The sequence below is a fragment of the Amphiura filiformis genome, chromosome 3, assembly GCF_039555335.1.
Source record: "Amphiura filiformis chromosome 3, Afil_fr2py, whole genome shotgun sequence".
In the NCBI taxonomy this organism is placed as follows: domain Eukaryota; kingdom Metazoa; phylum Echinodermata; class Ophiuroidea; order Amphilepidida; family Amphiuridae; genus Amphiura; species Amphiura filiformis.
Genome location: NC_092630.1, coordinates 60,182,837 through 60,197,498, shown reverse-complemented (window position 1 = coordinate 60,197,498; position 14,662 = coordinate 60,182,837). Strand labels below are relative to the sequence as shown.

General features: G+C 35.7%; 1 protein-coding gene across 2 annotated transcripts in view; it reads left to right on the top strand.

The window, feature by feature from the left end:
* LOC140148866 (uncharacterized) overlaps positions 1-14,662 on the top strand; it is a 180,775-nt gene that overhangs the window by 152,534 nt on the left and 13,579 nt on the right. For both annotated transcript variants that reach the window (XM_072170952.1, XM_072170953.1), the window contains exons 12-16: positions 5,827-6,008; positions 7,021-7,207; positions 11,146-11,190; positions 12,395-12,474; positions 13,720-13,859. In XM_072170952.1, coding sequence (XP_072027053.1) covers positions 5,827-6,008; positions 7,021-7,207; positions 11,146-11,190; positions 12,395-12,474; positions 13,720-13,859 — 634 coding nt within the window. The remainder of the gene's footprint in view (positions 1-5,826; positions 6,009-7,020; positions 7,208-11,145; positions 11,191-12,394; positions 12,475-13,719; positions 13,860-14,662) is intronic.

Sequence of the window (14,662 nt, the reverse complement as noted above, 5' to 3'; positions counted from 1 at the left end):
TGCGAGTGCAATTTCTCGGAACTGGTAAGGCGTATAATGATGCAATTTGGTGGAGGGGTGGCAATTGGCGGTCTCAAAATTTGAGCAGGGTTTCGTCGCAAAATATGGTAATGAAGTACCTAATTTGCATAATTTATGCATATGAAGCAAAATAACCTTGTGCACAGATTATCTGGAGATCTGTACGAGTTACAGTGATGAAACTTGGATAGTTCATAAAAGCATAAAAAAAGTTTGTTGGAGTGTGAGGGATCAGGGGTTCGAATCTGTTGGAAACAGACAACTTCTTTGTTCATCTTCTCTCTTTATTACTTCTTTCCTTTCCATTCTCTAAAAAGCAATATTAGCATTAGGGTTAACACTTGACTTTAATTTATGCCCTCTTTATCAAAGACCCTATATTTTTGTGAATGAAGAGATTTATTATGTGTTTGGAATCGACTTCAAAGGTAGATTTAAAACTGGTCAACAATACTTACTTTTTGAACTGAATATTTCAGAGAAATCATTCTCCGTCATCAGCGATGTAATGCTGATGATTCTCTAGTGTTATCAGGAGACAATGTCCTTTTTGTCTTTTGTGATTTCAAAAAGGACATAATCTATTTTAAAAACAAAATTTGCGAGCAATTAAAGAGGTGAAGAATTCATTGAATAATTGAATTAATAATGGATACAATTTGAATAAATTATTGTTACCAACCCTTTTTGTCCGAGTCCCTTCGCACATTGTTGTTGATGTTAGGTGTCAACTGCGTAAATATTGTGTACATTTAGCTTTGCATGACACTGTCTTTACCTTGTTTTCATGCAATAATCAGAGCTTGTGCGTCTGCTAGTGTGAATCAGGACCAAAATATATATATTTTGGATACAATGGTTGATTGGTTGTGTAAAACTGAAGTCATATTTTTCCGAGTCTCGCACGTTGTTGCTGATGTTTGGTGTCAACTGCGTAAACATCGAGGGTGGAAATAATTGGCTAATTAAAACAATATCAACTCTCCACTCATAGCGTATAGCTTTGCATGACACTGTCGTTACATTGTTTTCACACAATAATCAGGACTTGTACGTCAGCTAAGTGTGACTCAGGACCAAGATAGGCCTATATATAATTTGCAATGACATCTTCTATGATCAATTTTAAAAACAAAATTGATGAACAATTAAAGAGGTGAAGAATTCATTGAATAATTGAATTAATAATGGATACAATTTGAATAAATTATCGTTAGCAACACTTTTTGTCAGAGTCTCTTCGCATGTTGTTGCTGATGTTTAGTGTCAACTGCGTAAACATCGAGGGTGGAAATAATTGGCTAATTAAAACAATATCAACTCTTCACTCGTAGCGTAGTTTTGCATGACACTGTCGTTACCTTGTTTTCACACAATAATCAAGGCTTGTACGTCAGCTAGTGTAAATCAGAAGATATATATAATTTGCAGTGATATCTCCTATAAAAACAAAAACAAAATTAAAAACAAAAGCAAAAGCAAAATTAATGAACAATTAAAGAGTTGAAGAATTCATTGAATAATTGAATTAATAATGGATACTATATGAATAAATTATCGTAAGCAACACATTTTGTCTGAATCCCTTCTCACATTGTTGCTGATGTTAGGTGTTAACTGCGTAAATATTGTGTACATAAACTGAGCTCAAAAAGAAACTTATAATTTTTTACATTCACAAGGTCATATCTTAAAATACTGTCAATCAAAATGAACCAAAATTACACACAGGATTACCTTAAGGGATCTAAAATGAGCGTTTATTATGCGTTTCGACAGTAGTTTTTTGTGGGACATGAGAGCACCTCAGACCTATCGATTGCATTCTGAATACTGAAGCATGTCTTTCTGATATCAAATAATTTTCATTTTTGAAAATCACAGTATAATAAATTTTATGACAAATTATTAAAATTTGATATTTTTCAAATTTTTTATATAACAGTCCTCGTTTTTTTTTTTTTAAATCTAATAATATATTCTTAAAGTGTATGTAGCAGGGAGGAAAAGCCGACGGTCAATTGAAAATTTTGACCTTTCATATTGAAGATATGGATTTTTTTCCCAAAAAGACCTAATTTTTTTGGTGTTTTGGGAAAAAATCCATATCTTCAATTCGAAGGTCAAAATTTTCAATTAATCGTCGACTTTTCATCCCACCTACATACACTTTAAGTATAAATCATCAGATTTATAAAGTTTACTTCAAGTACTGTTAAATATCAAAAATATCAATTTTAATGATTTGCCATAAAATGTGTATTAAATTGCGAATTTCAAAAAATCAAAATTATTTGATATCAGAATGACATTCTTCGTATTCAGAATGCAATTCGATATGTCTGATGTGCTCTAATGTCCCAAAATAAATACTGTCCAACGCGTTCATACCCCAGCCCTTAATACTCTACTCAAAACACATGTCAGTAACCAAGCAGTTGCCCAACTGACACAACAGCAAAATGCACTGTCATGGGACAGCTTCCTGGATTTCCTTCACTTTCACAGCCCAACATTTGACACCCAGGACAAAAAATCTGTGAGAATGCACACAAGATCCTTGCACAGATGATAAAACAGTGCTGCTTTCTGCTTTTCATACACTTTTTTCATGAAACAGGGCTGGGCTGTGAATGTGGTCCAGGAAGCTGTCCCATGTCAGTGCATTTTGCTGTTGTGTCAGTTGGATAACTGCTTGGTTACTGACATGTGTTAAGAGAGGAGTATTGAAGTAAATCTGTGTGTAATATTGGTTCAATATGATGGACAGGATTTCAAGATATGACCTTGTGAAAAATTATAAGTTTCTTTTTGAGCTCAGTTTATTTAGCTTTGCATGACACTTTTGTTTACTTGTTTACAAGCAATGATCAGGGCTTGTGCGTCGGCTAATGTGAATCAGGACTAAGATATATATAATTTGGATACAATGGTTTTTAAACTTCACATTTTTAAGGCACTTAAATTCTTCAAAACACTTGCTGCTTTCTCGGAAGCTGTTGCCTACTTCTCTGTCAGATAAATGAGACACCCACAAAATAACCAAATTATTATCCTTTGTACCATGCATCCAAACTTCTTCACCTTTTTAGTCCGCCGTCACTCCCCTGCTCATTCATAGTCCTTTTTATCTTTATTTCCTTTACCTTTTCATTTGTACACCACCAATTTCCTATTTGCAGCTGCCTGCACAAGTACACTGTCCCTAAGGTACTTGCTGGTACTGTGCAGTTCCAGGAGAGTACCAGTGTAGTTTGTACCACTGCTGGTGGGTCCTGTCCCCTGTGCAGTAGTGGCATTGGTACTGTGTAGGTACTCTGTGTTGTTAGCCACAATAGGAATCTTGTAGTGTATTTCATTCCCCTTAAACATTATCTTCAATAAGTAGAGAGGATTTATTCCTAGTAAATATCCACTTGGTTCTATATGGTGCTGATAGCAAAATATCGCTTGTACTTTTCCTGTGCACATTTATTTCTATTTAGTTACTCCTAGGTTTCTTTACTAGACAATTTTCTACTTCACAGCAAATGCACATCCAACAACAAGATAGATTGAAACCCTACCAGCAACATTTTGATATAGGAGTTCATCTCTAAGGAGAGAGTATCATAAGCTTATCGGTATATACCAACTAGATTATTCATGCCTGATTTAGGCTTGTTTTTGCAGTATATTTTGTTTGCAATCATTCAACTTTGATGCATAAGGAAGTCACCTGGAGCAGCATATTATAAAATGTTAGCATCCATTGTACAATTGTGTGGATTTTGCTCAGCACCAAAATAGAATCCATTATCAAAGTAAAATAACTTGCAGAGAATTTAAGATGAAAGTGTCATAAATTACAAGGTCAATAATTTTGATTTGTGTATGCTGCTTATCTATCTCTTTCTCTCTCTCTCCCTATCTTTCTCTTGTCTATTTATCTTCCCATCTCACTCTCTCACCCTGGCTCTCCATGTGTCTATTCTCTGTCTGTGTGTCTGTCAATCTGTCAGTCTGCCTGTTTCTCCCCCCACACATAATTTTTAATTTTTTAACTTCCAACCGGTGACTTTTTGCCGATTTTTTTTCACATAGTTAAAAACTTACCCTAAAAGATCCTCACTTGTAAAAAGACCATTTCTGGCATATTTAGAAGGGGGTTATGCTGTAAAAGTTTATTCATGAAGTCCTACTTTGGTGTGAAAAACACAAAAATATCCAAATGGGCAGTGGAAACAAATGCACTCTCTCACGCTCTCTATCAGTTGTGTTTGGTTCTCTATCTGTCTGTTCTCTCTGTTTGTCTGTTGCTTTGTCTGTCCCCCCCCCTGCACACACACTCACTCTCCCTTACTGGCTCTTTCTCTCTCCATCTGTTTGACTCTATCAGTCTGTTCTGTCTATCGCTGTCTCTCCCTCAATTTCATCCTTCAAATAGACAGAAGTTGGTTATTTTGTAAAAATGTGGATTCTTTTGTCCAATTTAGAAGGATGCAGAATTCAAAATCGTTAAAATTGGTATCTGTTTGGTGTGAAATTGTCAAAAGTTAACATTATGTGACGGTTTTCATCAAGACAGGGTTAAAATGTGAGACTCACAGTGAAAAAAAAGTTCATTTTAGCATTTGCGAGGGCAGCCAGGCAATTCTGCTTTAGCCTGCTAGGGCATCAAGGCAATCACATGCTAAAGAATGCATCCAAAGTTACACATTTTGCGGGGCACCAAGGCAAATGCTGTGCCTCTGATTATTTTTTCCCTGGCTGGACTCAAAATTTTGTATGTTTCTGTTATGTAACATTCAACATTGAGCCTCTTTTCCGTATTCCTATCCTATTTTGTCCCGTTATTGCCCCTGTTATTTCCCTTGTTACACTACAGTACATACACTTCACATCGGCGCCTTGAGCATACATTGCGCTTGATAAGTCGTGCGATATAAACCCACATAATATTTACTCTTATTTGATTGACTTAAGTACTTGACCTAAAAAATAAGCTTCAGACTTGTGTAAATTGTTTAAACAAATGAAAATATATTTCCATTTTTTTGACCACAATGAGAAGTCTATAAATATGAGGTTGAGCGGATTCTTGGTAAGAATCATCTCTCGAGACTGGCATTAAATAATGCCGACTGAAAAAGTAATTTGAACAGTTGCTTACGCCTCTTGGACGTCTCCGTACCCCATGTAGTAAAGGAACTTGCGGAGACAATGTGCGTAAAATTGTTTGCTCCAAACTTCTGCCAGGGATTGATCAATGGGCAGAATTAGGTCAATTTGATGACGAAAACTCTATCATAGTGCAGTCTGCTGGTGTATGTATATCATGTATATTGAGCATTCATTCATTTATTTCATTTCATTCGGCTGCAGAGCAGGCGACTACAAAGTTTTTCCAAACCCCGCAATCCATAACTAGTGAGACAATAGCATCTGGTTGTAAATCGTTGAAAGTGTGTTTAGATAGTGGCAGATCTCTGTATGCTTTGAACAATAGGAATAAGACTTTTGTGGGGGACCAAGTGAAATAATTGAAGTATAGAAAGTTATTTACATATTAAAAAGGAAACAGACTACATTACAAGATACATACTGCATAAATAGCATAAGCAGAGAGATATTACCTTTGACCAACATTTATTTATTTATAATTTTCTATGGGTAGGGTAGCCCCTTCAATGACAAAGCACTGATTTCAATGGAGGCCCTGCAAGTACATAACATAATTAAAACAGCAAAATGTGAGATGCAGATCTGTACAGTAATACTATAAATTACAACTAATTTACACGACTACCAATTATTGTGTTTTAGGGTCCAGGCAAGTTTGAACCAGGTGACATGGACACAATCCTCCTACAAGCTAACAACCTAGCCTTTGCACGCAAGTTTGATGGGGACGTGACCAGCCCAGTCAGATTATATGCTTTGGAGATTGCTGCAGGAAAGTACTATGAAGAACTAAGACATAAACATATTACAGAGGAAATGCTCAGGTAAGTATTTGTTATGAGAAAAGTTTTGACTTTTTTCAGGATGCCAAAATCTCAATTTTGAGGGGGTAATGTGGGGGGATGTGGCTGTCTGTCAGGTCACCAACCTTTCCTCAACACAATTTTAAGAAAATTTGGTGACAAAAACTTTCTGAAGATAAAGTGTTAGCTTTGTTGATAATATTTGCACATTTTTTTTCTAAAACTAAATAAAAGGTCATCTTTCTAAAATTAAACTGTCTCTAAGGTCCTGCAGTCAGTATTAAATGTGTGTGCATTATGCACTTTAGAAACCATTATTTACATATTTATTTATTTGGTTTAATGTGAAGTGCCTGTTGAGTGCCAAGTTCTGGGCCAGTTCTATCACGGGCAACTTGGCATTTCCTGCTTTCCAAAAATGTAATATACAACTCTCCCCACAAGTGGTTTGTTGTCATCATCATTATCAGTCGGCTGTGGAGCAGGCGACTACAAGCTTTCTTCAACTATTGCGATCTTGGGCAAGCGAAACCATTTTTGTCATACTTTATAATTTTTTTTTCACAATTTTATGAATTTGTAGCTGAGATTAATATTTGAGAATAATTTCCCCCACAAAGCTTGTTTCAGAGCTTGTTTTTGATATATAAGAATTATAATAATGAAAACTGCATTTTGCAAAGGTCTGATAGAGTGTGAAACTAACATTTTTTGCAGATTGCCCAAGTGATGCTTAATAAATATTAAGGCTGAACCTATAATCGGATCTGATCGATATTTGCGTCATCGGTAAAATATTCAGATCATCTGATATTAGTAAAATTTGTGTTCACTTCAATAAGAAATGTATACAAAACGAGTGTATTTTAAATCTTAAATGGATTATGAAGTGAACACAAATTATAATTTTACTCATTTTGGATACAAAATTAAAAAATTTTGGTAATTTTTTTCCAATTTGTTTTTAGTAAACACATTCCATACTTCACCAGCCATGTTTCGAGATAATCATACTTTTTTGATTCGCTTTCAGACAAATGGTCAGTCTTGCATTAGAAGCAGAATACGGTGAATCCTGGGAGACTGAGGCCTATGTGGAAGATTTACTAAAGCTGCGAGTGGTTCCACAAATGCTACCTTTAGACCCTTGTTGTATGCCAGTGTATAACACTAAGAATCAACTAGTCCATGATGTTAGATACTGGTTAGATTTCTCTGTGGTAAGTGTTGATGATCTTATCTTGACCCTGATGATCCACTCTCTTCTGTTGACCTGCTATTGACTAGCAATAGTAATGTTGAAGGCCCCAAGGAAGATTTCTTTTTGACATTGGGGAGGATGAGGTTGGAAAACATTTCTCGAAGTATAGCGAATTCATCACCTTTTGGCGACAGAATAAGTTTATGTTACAAATGCGTGTGTAGTGCACCAACAATTTTGCCATATTGAAGCTAAACTGGTGAAATTTGGTGGAAAATTTGAATAAATTCACGTAAAGCGCACACAAATTTGCACTTTTGGGGCTACAGTGGCCAAATATGAGGTTAATTTGGTCAGAAACCCACATACAGGTGTCAACATTGGAGGGATGATTGTATGAACCATCCCCTCTGGCAAAATATTGGGGGGATTTATCCCCATCCCCCTGGGATCTACGCCTATGGGGTATTTTCCAAAAGCCTGCCGAGTAGGGGAGAAATGATCTTCTGTGGGAGACCAAGCTCATTTGCTCCGCTCTCTATTTGTCTAGCTCTGTCCCTTTTCACTTTGTCTTGCATCTGTCTGTCTTGCTTTTTCTTAAAGGAGTATTTCATGATCATAGCACCTCTTTTTATGAAATTTTTTGGTAGATAGCCACAAACAAAGCTTATTCCCATAATTTCAGTTGATCCAATCTTGCGGTAGCAAGTTATGCATGATAATGTGTATTATCTTTCTGGTGTACCAGTACGTAATTCACAATATTTTTGTTTAACAAATTAATCTGCAAGAATTTTTTTGTACATAAACAATATGTAGCCAGAGGTTTCCGGTGGTATTAAAATCTCAACTTTTTTAGAGAAAAGTGGGGGATGATCACGAAATGTTCTTTCCATATTATCATCATTCTTCCTTACAAGCCGACGTCAAACGTCGGCTTGTGCTGTCTCTTCTCAATTCTTCTTTCTTTCTTTCTTCTTCTTTCTTCTGGCAACCGCAATCAACTGCATGTAGCTCCGCAAGGGATTGACAGATTTCAACCAAAGTTGACCCAAATGACCATTGGGCTAGGCCACACCTTCCATTTGACTTTGACCTCGCTGACCTTTGACCTAGCTATAATGGTCAAAAATGTGATTTCACAAAAAATGCTGCTCCTTCCACAAATTTCATGCGATGAGGACATGGTTATATCATGTGACTCGACTTTAGTCGGTGTCTATAGGGTGTGCTCAGATAAGGGGTCAAAGGTCATTAAGGGGTCATTTCTGGTCAAAGTCTAAAAAATATTCAAAAATTCACTGTCTTTACAAATTACATAGCAGAGAGTCGCTATTAGGACAAATGCATTGCTACTATCCAGGGTCTTCCGGATGCCTACAGTTTGGGGTCAAAGGTCATTAAGGGGGTTACTTCCGGTCAAAAACCAAAATTATCAAAAATGTTCAAAACATTTTTATCTCAAAATGTAAACAGACCAGAATAATATAACCAACATACATGAATTAGTGTTATCTGATGTATGCACGGTATTTTTATTTTGGGGGTCAAAGGTCATTAAGGGGTCACTTCCTGTTTTTAGCTAGATAACTTCAAGAATTTTTATCTCAACAACTGAACATAGTAGAATTTTTTAATTAAAACTGGAACAATGCATTTTGTCGGTGTACATAAGGTTTTTTTTTTATTTTTTTTAATTGTCATTAAGGTGGTCAAAAGGTCAATCATCAATTTTCAAAAAATCAAAATCCATGTATAAGTTCCGATTAAGCTTAAATTCACCAGGAATATTTCTTATGACATCCTAAGCACAATGCAAGAGCATTTGACCCCATCCGTAACCCAGGGGTCAAGTTATAGGGGTCAAATTGCGGCTTGTATTCAGCGTCTGTTGACTCTAGTTTTTATCTGTTTCTTACATTTCACTCATATCCACTTTGCTCACTACATGTTGTGTCAAGCTCTTAAATTAATTTATCAAATTTTCCTGTCCAATCTTTGTGTATTTCTGATCAATTCATCTCTTTCACACCTGAGTCCTTTTCATACTCACACTGGGCTATTCCAGTTGAAATCCACACAACCCCTGTAGAAGATTTAGTTAAAGTCTTCCACAGGGGGAGTATAAGTTTCAAATAAAATAGACAGTTTGGTAACTTCCATTTGAAATACTCACTCCAGCTGTGGAAGATAGAGGTAAAGCCACAATACAGGGGGAGTATGGGTTTCAAAATGATTAACTCTGAGCAATTACATCTGAAAAACATACTCTCCCTGTAGAAGATATTTCCAAAATCTTCCACAGGGGTAGTGTGGACTTTAACTGGAATAGCCCATTCAGGATTCCATTTATTCATTTATTGTTTTCACAGCAAGGCCAAAACTCTTATAGAGTTCAAAACCAAATCTAATTAAGATCCAAACTAAACAAACCCACGTCTGGTAACAAACACTAAAGGAGTGAAATCGCTTATCTTTATCAGATAGATGTTGCAAAGCTTTATTTTAATCAATAACACATCCAATGTCCCCTTTTGATTATCCTCTGTCTCGCGACAAGACCTGATTATGCATTCATTTCATCAAACAGATAGTGTTGTATGTTTTCTTAAGTATTCATTAGAAATTTTAATTAAGCTCGCTCTCTTTTGAGTCGCTATACTTTAAGCTTCTTAGGAATAGTAAGTGATAAGCAGGGCTCAACAAATTTAGCGCTGTGAAATCCCGCAATTGTTTCTCCCGACTTAGACTTTCTCTCCTTATAACATGCTACATGGCAGATTTCATGCTCGCAAAAATATACAAATATTTTATTTTATTTTGACTACTTTGCTAACTTGATTTTAAATACCAGTCTGGTTTCAGTAGTGCTACTTGATTTTTCCCCTTGATTTTGAAATAGAAGTATCTGGATCTGGATATGGTTGAGTCAGCAGCTTCAATTGGTTAAAGTCGTACTATCACCAACTTTAAATAAAGATTTTATTTTGCAATTGTATAAAATTTGTAATTTTCCCACGAAATTTATTCCTTTTTTAATTTCACATAATGTACCATTTATCACTCTGCAAAATATTCACATATTTTTCTATGCAATTTCAACCATTTCCTCCAGACAGTGCCATTTTTTTCTGGCCCAAATCATTGATCCCACCTCGGATTCTGGCTTGGCCATCTTGTGCCAAGTACTTAGTTGTGGCATGCAGAAGAAAATTAAAGCAAACAAAACACAGCTTGCCGTCAGTGAGGAACAATTGAACTCTCTAATAGTAGTTTTGCAATTCATATGAGATACAAAACAGTACTTCATGGACATCGTTGGAAATAATCAAACAATGTCCTCACAAGATAGGTTATAAAATAACAGATTCAATGACTAGAAATTTCTGGATGGTTAATAAACATGCCAATTTGTACCAGAAATAGCAGATTTAAATAAATAAAAGTGAATTATATGTCTTAATCTTTTATACTTTTTGGATGCCCATTAAAAAGGCAATGACTAGACTATGATCTAAAACCATTTTAAATGAATGCTTACAGGTATAAACATATATGTGTATATATTACCTATGTAAATTTATGCAAATTTTATAGTATTTTTGGGGAAGAAAATGTATATCTTCAATACGAAAGGTCAAAATTTTCAATTGATGGTTGGCTTTTCCTCCCAGCTATATACACTTCAGTGCATATCTTCGGGGACTGTTAAATATCAAAAATTAAAAAATATCAATTAAAAGAATTTGTCATAAAATTTGTATTACATTGCAAATTTCAAGATTTGATATCAGCAGGACATTCCTCGTATTCAGAATGCAATTCAATATTTCATATGTGCTCTCATGTCCCACAAAAAATACTGTGCAAACGTTGCTATCCATCTCCTTACTTTTCTACTTATCATTGAAATTGATGTTATTGATTCAATTTTTGTTTGATTTCTTGTTATTCCAGGTGGAATCAAAAACAGGAGAAAGAAGAATACTAAGGACCTCGCTGGTAAGTTTGGGAATAAAGTTCTTTGAATTCAAAAGACGAGTTGAGGTTTAGATGGTCAACAATTATGCATGCATGAAGATGACTTTAATAGAACTCTAGTGTTCACAAACATTGTTTTGTAAAAAAAGGTCATTATTTTGAGCGCAAATCAAAAATGCAGGATGTAGCAGACGCCTCATAAATTGCATTTGCCATGCTCCTTAATGAAGTAATGTCTTTTAAAGCATTATTGTTTTGGATGATTAAGTTCAATGTATTTGATATGCTTAATACTTTGCGTGCTAGCCTTAGGCTTTAACATAAAAAGTCACGAGTTTTGAGAGATTTTCTCAAAATATCAAGAGCTATATCAAGATCCGCTGAACTAATACTGGGCTTGTTTGTACTCATTATAATGATTTTTTCATGCTGATTCCAAATATGGGCATGAAAATGTAAAATTCTGACATTTTTTGAAATTCTAAAGAAAATTTGGAACTCATCGTCTGCAGTCGACATTGGTGTGGTGAGGGTTAAGTTAAGGTTAAGTTTATAACCTTTTGGAATCATGCATTTGTTATAAATATTTTATTTTCTGCATGCATCCATCTTAATAATTATGTTTAAAAATTCTGTAATGTCTGTAAAATTATTAGTTTTTTAATTTGGTTGTTTAAGTTGAACGTTTCTGATAATGTTTAAGTTAGGTTAGGCAACAGACACAAATTTGTTCGATCTTTGGACCGACCGTCGATGCTGCTTCGATGCTTGTTACTAAAGAAATAACAACTAATTAATCAGAATTAATGCTAAATTTATATTGGTCAATATCAATACATGCAGAGATCCATATGTTATTACAATTAACAATAGTCAATTAATTGATTTCATAAATAATACGGATCGAACAAGCATCGATGGTTGATTGAAAGATCAAACTAATTTGTTTCTATTGCCTTAATTGGTAGCTTTTTAGATTTGAGTATATTTGCCCTGTAATATGCCTTTAAAGGGAAATGTGCCTTTGAATCTTCATGCTAGATGTGAAAGAGTAGGTCAATAAGCTCCTTTAAGCTGTTTTGGAGTCTTAATTAAGTTGAATGATGAATAATCAATTCAAATAAATTCAAAATAGATTCAAAGATGGAAATCAAGTAGGGTTGTATGTGCTACAAACAACACTTGAAGATGCCTGTCTGAACGGTTGTTTTTATTTCTGTTACAGGTACATCAAAGCCGTACAAAGTGTTTCAGCAGGGGTCATATTAAAGCATTGTATATCACATCCAAACAAGGCACCCAAGGGTAAGTATTATAAAATGGGCTGTTCCAGTTACAACCCATATACCCCCTATGGAAGACACGACCTTAACCTCCTACACAGGGGTGTTGATTTCAAATGGAGTTGCCCATTAAGGTAGCCCCATTTGCAATTCACACTGCCTGTGTGTGAGATTAAGGTCATGTCTTCCATAGAGGGTGTATGGATTTCAACTGGAATAGCCCAGTGGCTACAGTAAGTATAAGTGCCCATCCAGGAAAATCTTTCATATAAGCACACATGAAATTGGCCTATTCTCAAGACTTCATTGAGGAATTAGACAGCTTTATTCCGTAAGCTGTATAATCCTTGATACTAGGCTAACTCTGAGCATGCTTACATGAAGGTAATACCAATTTCTTGTGAGATAATGTTTAATATGTGTGCGCTATTTTATCATGCTTTGACTCCAGACTTGTCTTTTATAACCTGTTGGTATTAGTGATGCCAACGCCACACCTTAGGCGTGCAATTGGGCAAAAAGAGAATGCCGCTACTTGCCTAAAATTGGGCTACTTTTGCCAGTATCAGGCTGCAGCAGTAATTTGACGTATTTTCCTTTCAATGTAGGCGAATTTTAAAGGTTTTGAGTCTCTGAAGCTCCAAATTGCAATTACAATGGGTTTTGTGACCATCGGTCTGTAACTTCACATTATGAACCGGAAGTTTTTAAGTCAGGTTCTTTTCCGCCCAGTTGTGTGATTTGCGCTCTAAATTCGGCTAATCCGCTCAAATATCCGATATTGTTTTGGAAGCTTAAAAACTGGGCTACTTGGGAATCCGCAACCTGGCAAGCCAATGCCTTGGCACTGAAAAGTTTCTGTAACACTGGTTGGTAGCTCTGTTCTGTATTTGACATGATAATTAAGTCAGTTCTATCAGTCCAGTTTTAAACCTCTATTTCAGGGGTTTAAGTAGGCGGCCTGCTGTCCAGATCCTGCCCATGGACCAATGGTGGCTAACCCTTGAGCAACTCAGAAATTTACAGTAAACATAGCAACACGAGGTGTATTGGCCCTCAAACACAAGTCTTATGTAGCTTTCCATGGCCTGTGATCAAGTATAATTAAGAACCCTCACTCTATTTGATATTATATGCATAGTCCCAAGTTTGATATTTTTCAGATGCATACTCAAGTAAGTGTCACCTAGTAGTAGTAGTACAATTTTTGTATTTCTGTTCTCTAGTCAACCTAATCCTAAAATCAATCTTGTTCTCATGTATTCAGGAAGCGTACTCAAGTTCCACCTATCCAACCAATTCCTACGGAACCTGCTGGTGGCTCTGTACTCTACCTGACATCCTATATCAACCTATCTGATAAGATTCCTGAAGCTCCAGAATGCAACGAGGTAGAAGGAATACCAGGTAAGATGAGAACAATGAGAAGATCAGGCATGTGATCTGGCCCGTAGCCAGGGGGTGCGGGTGCGACACCCCCCATAAGTCGGCAAAAGGTCTGCTTTATCTGTAAAAAATGCAAAATTGGGCCACACATGTCAAAATGTCAAATGAAATTTGACTGCAATATAGGCTCTGAAAATCAGTTTTAGAGGGGATAAAGGTCTGAATTTGGTCAGAATGATGATTTCTCTTGAAAAGGTCTGTATTTGGAAAGAACGCACCCCGACAAAAAATCCTTTATCCTATGCCTGCCTGTGATACACTGTAGTAAATACCTGCAGACCAGAGAAGATATCTTACACTTCCCACAATGCATTTCTTTAATTTCAATTTTCTGTTCTCATTTGCTATCTAGTGAAATTTGGGTCGATAGTGACAAAAAGTACCTCAATGAGCAGAGCACATCCAGACTTGTTTATTTCTTGACAACTGACCCATGTTTAGCCATTCTATTCTTAACATAAAAACAAAGGGAACTTGTACAAAGTAATAGGAGTATCATTTGCTGCTGTAATGAGGTGATGCATCATGTTGCAATGGATTCTGGGAAGGGTAAGATATCTTCTGTGCCTGCAGAGACTGTGTGCAAAAAATGAAGCTTGTTCTTGGAAAGACAAATGACCGATGTAAGCTTAAAATTATTATGAATTACAAAGTGTTAAATAATACCATATGATTAAAACATATGAAAGGATTAATGCCAGTGATTAATTAATATCTGAGTTGAATAACATTGATAAAGATTATATTACTGAATCCCTCAATGA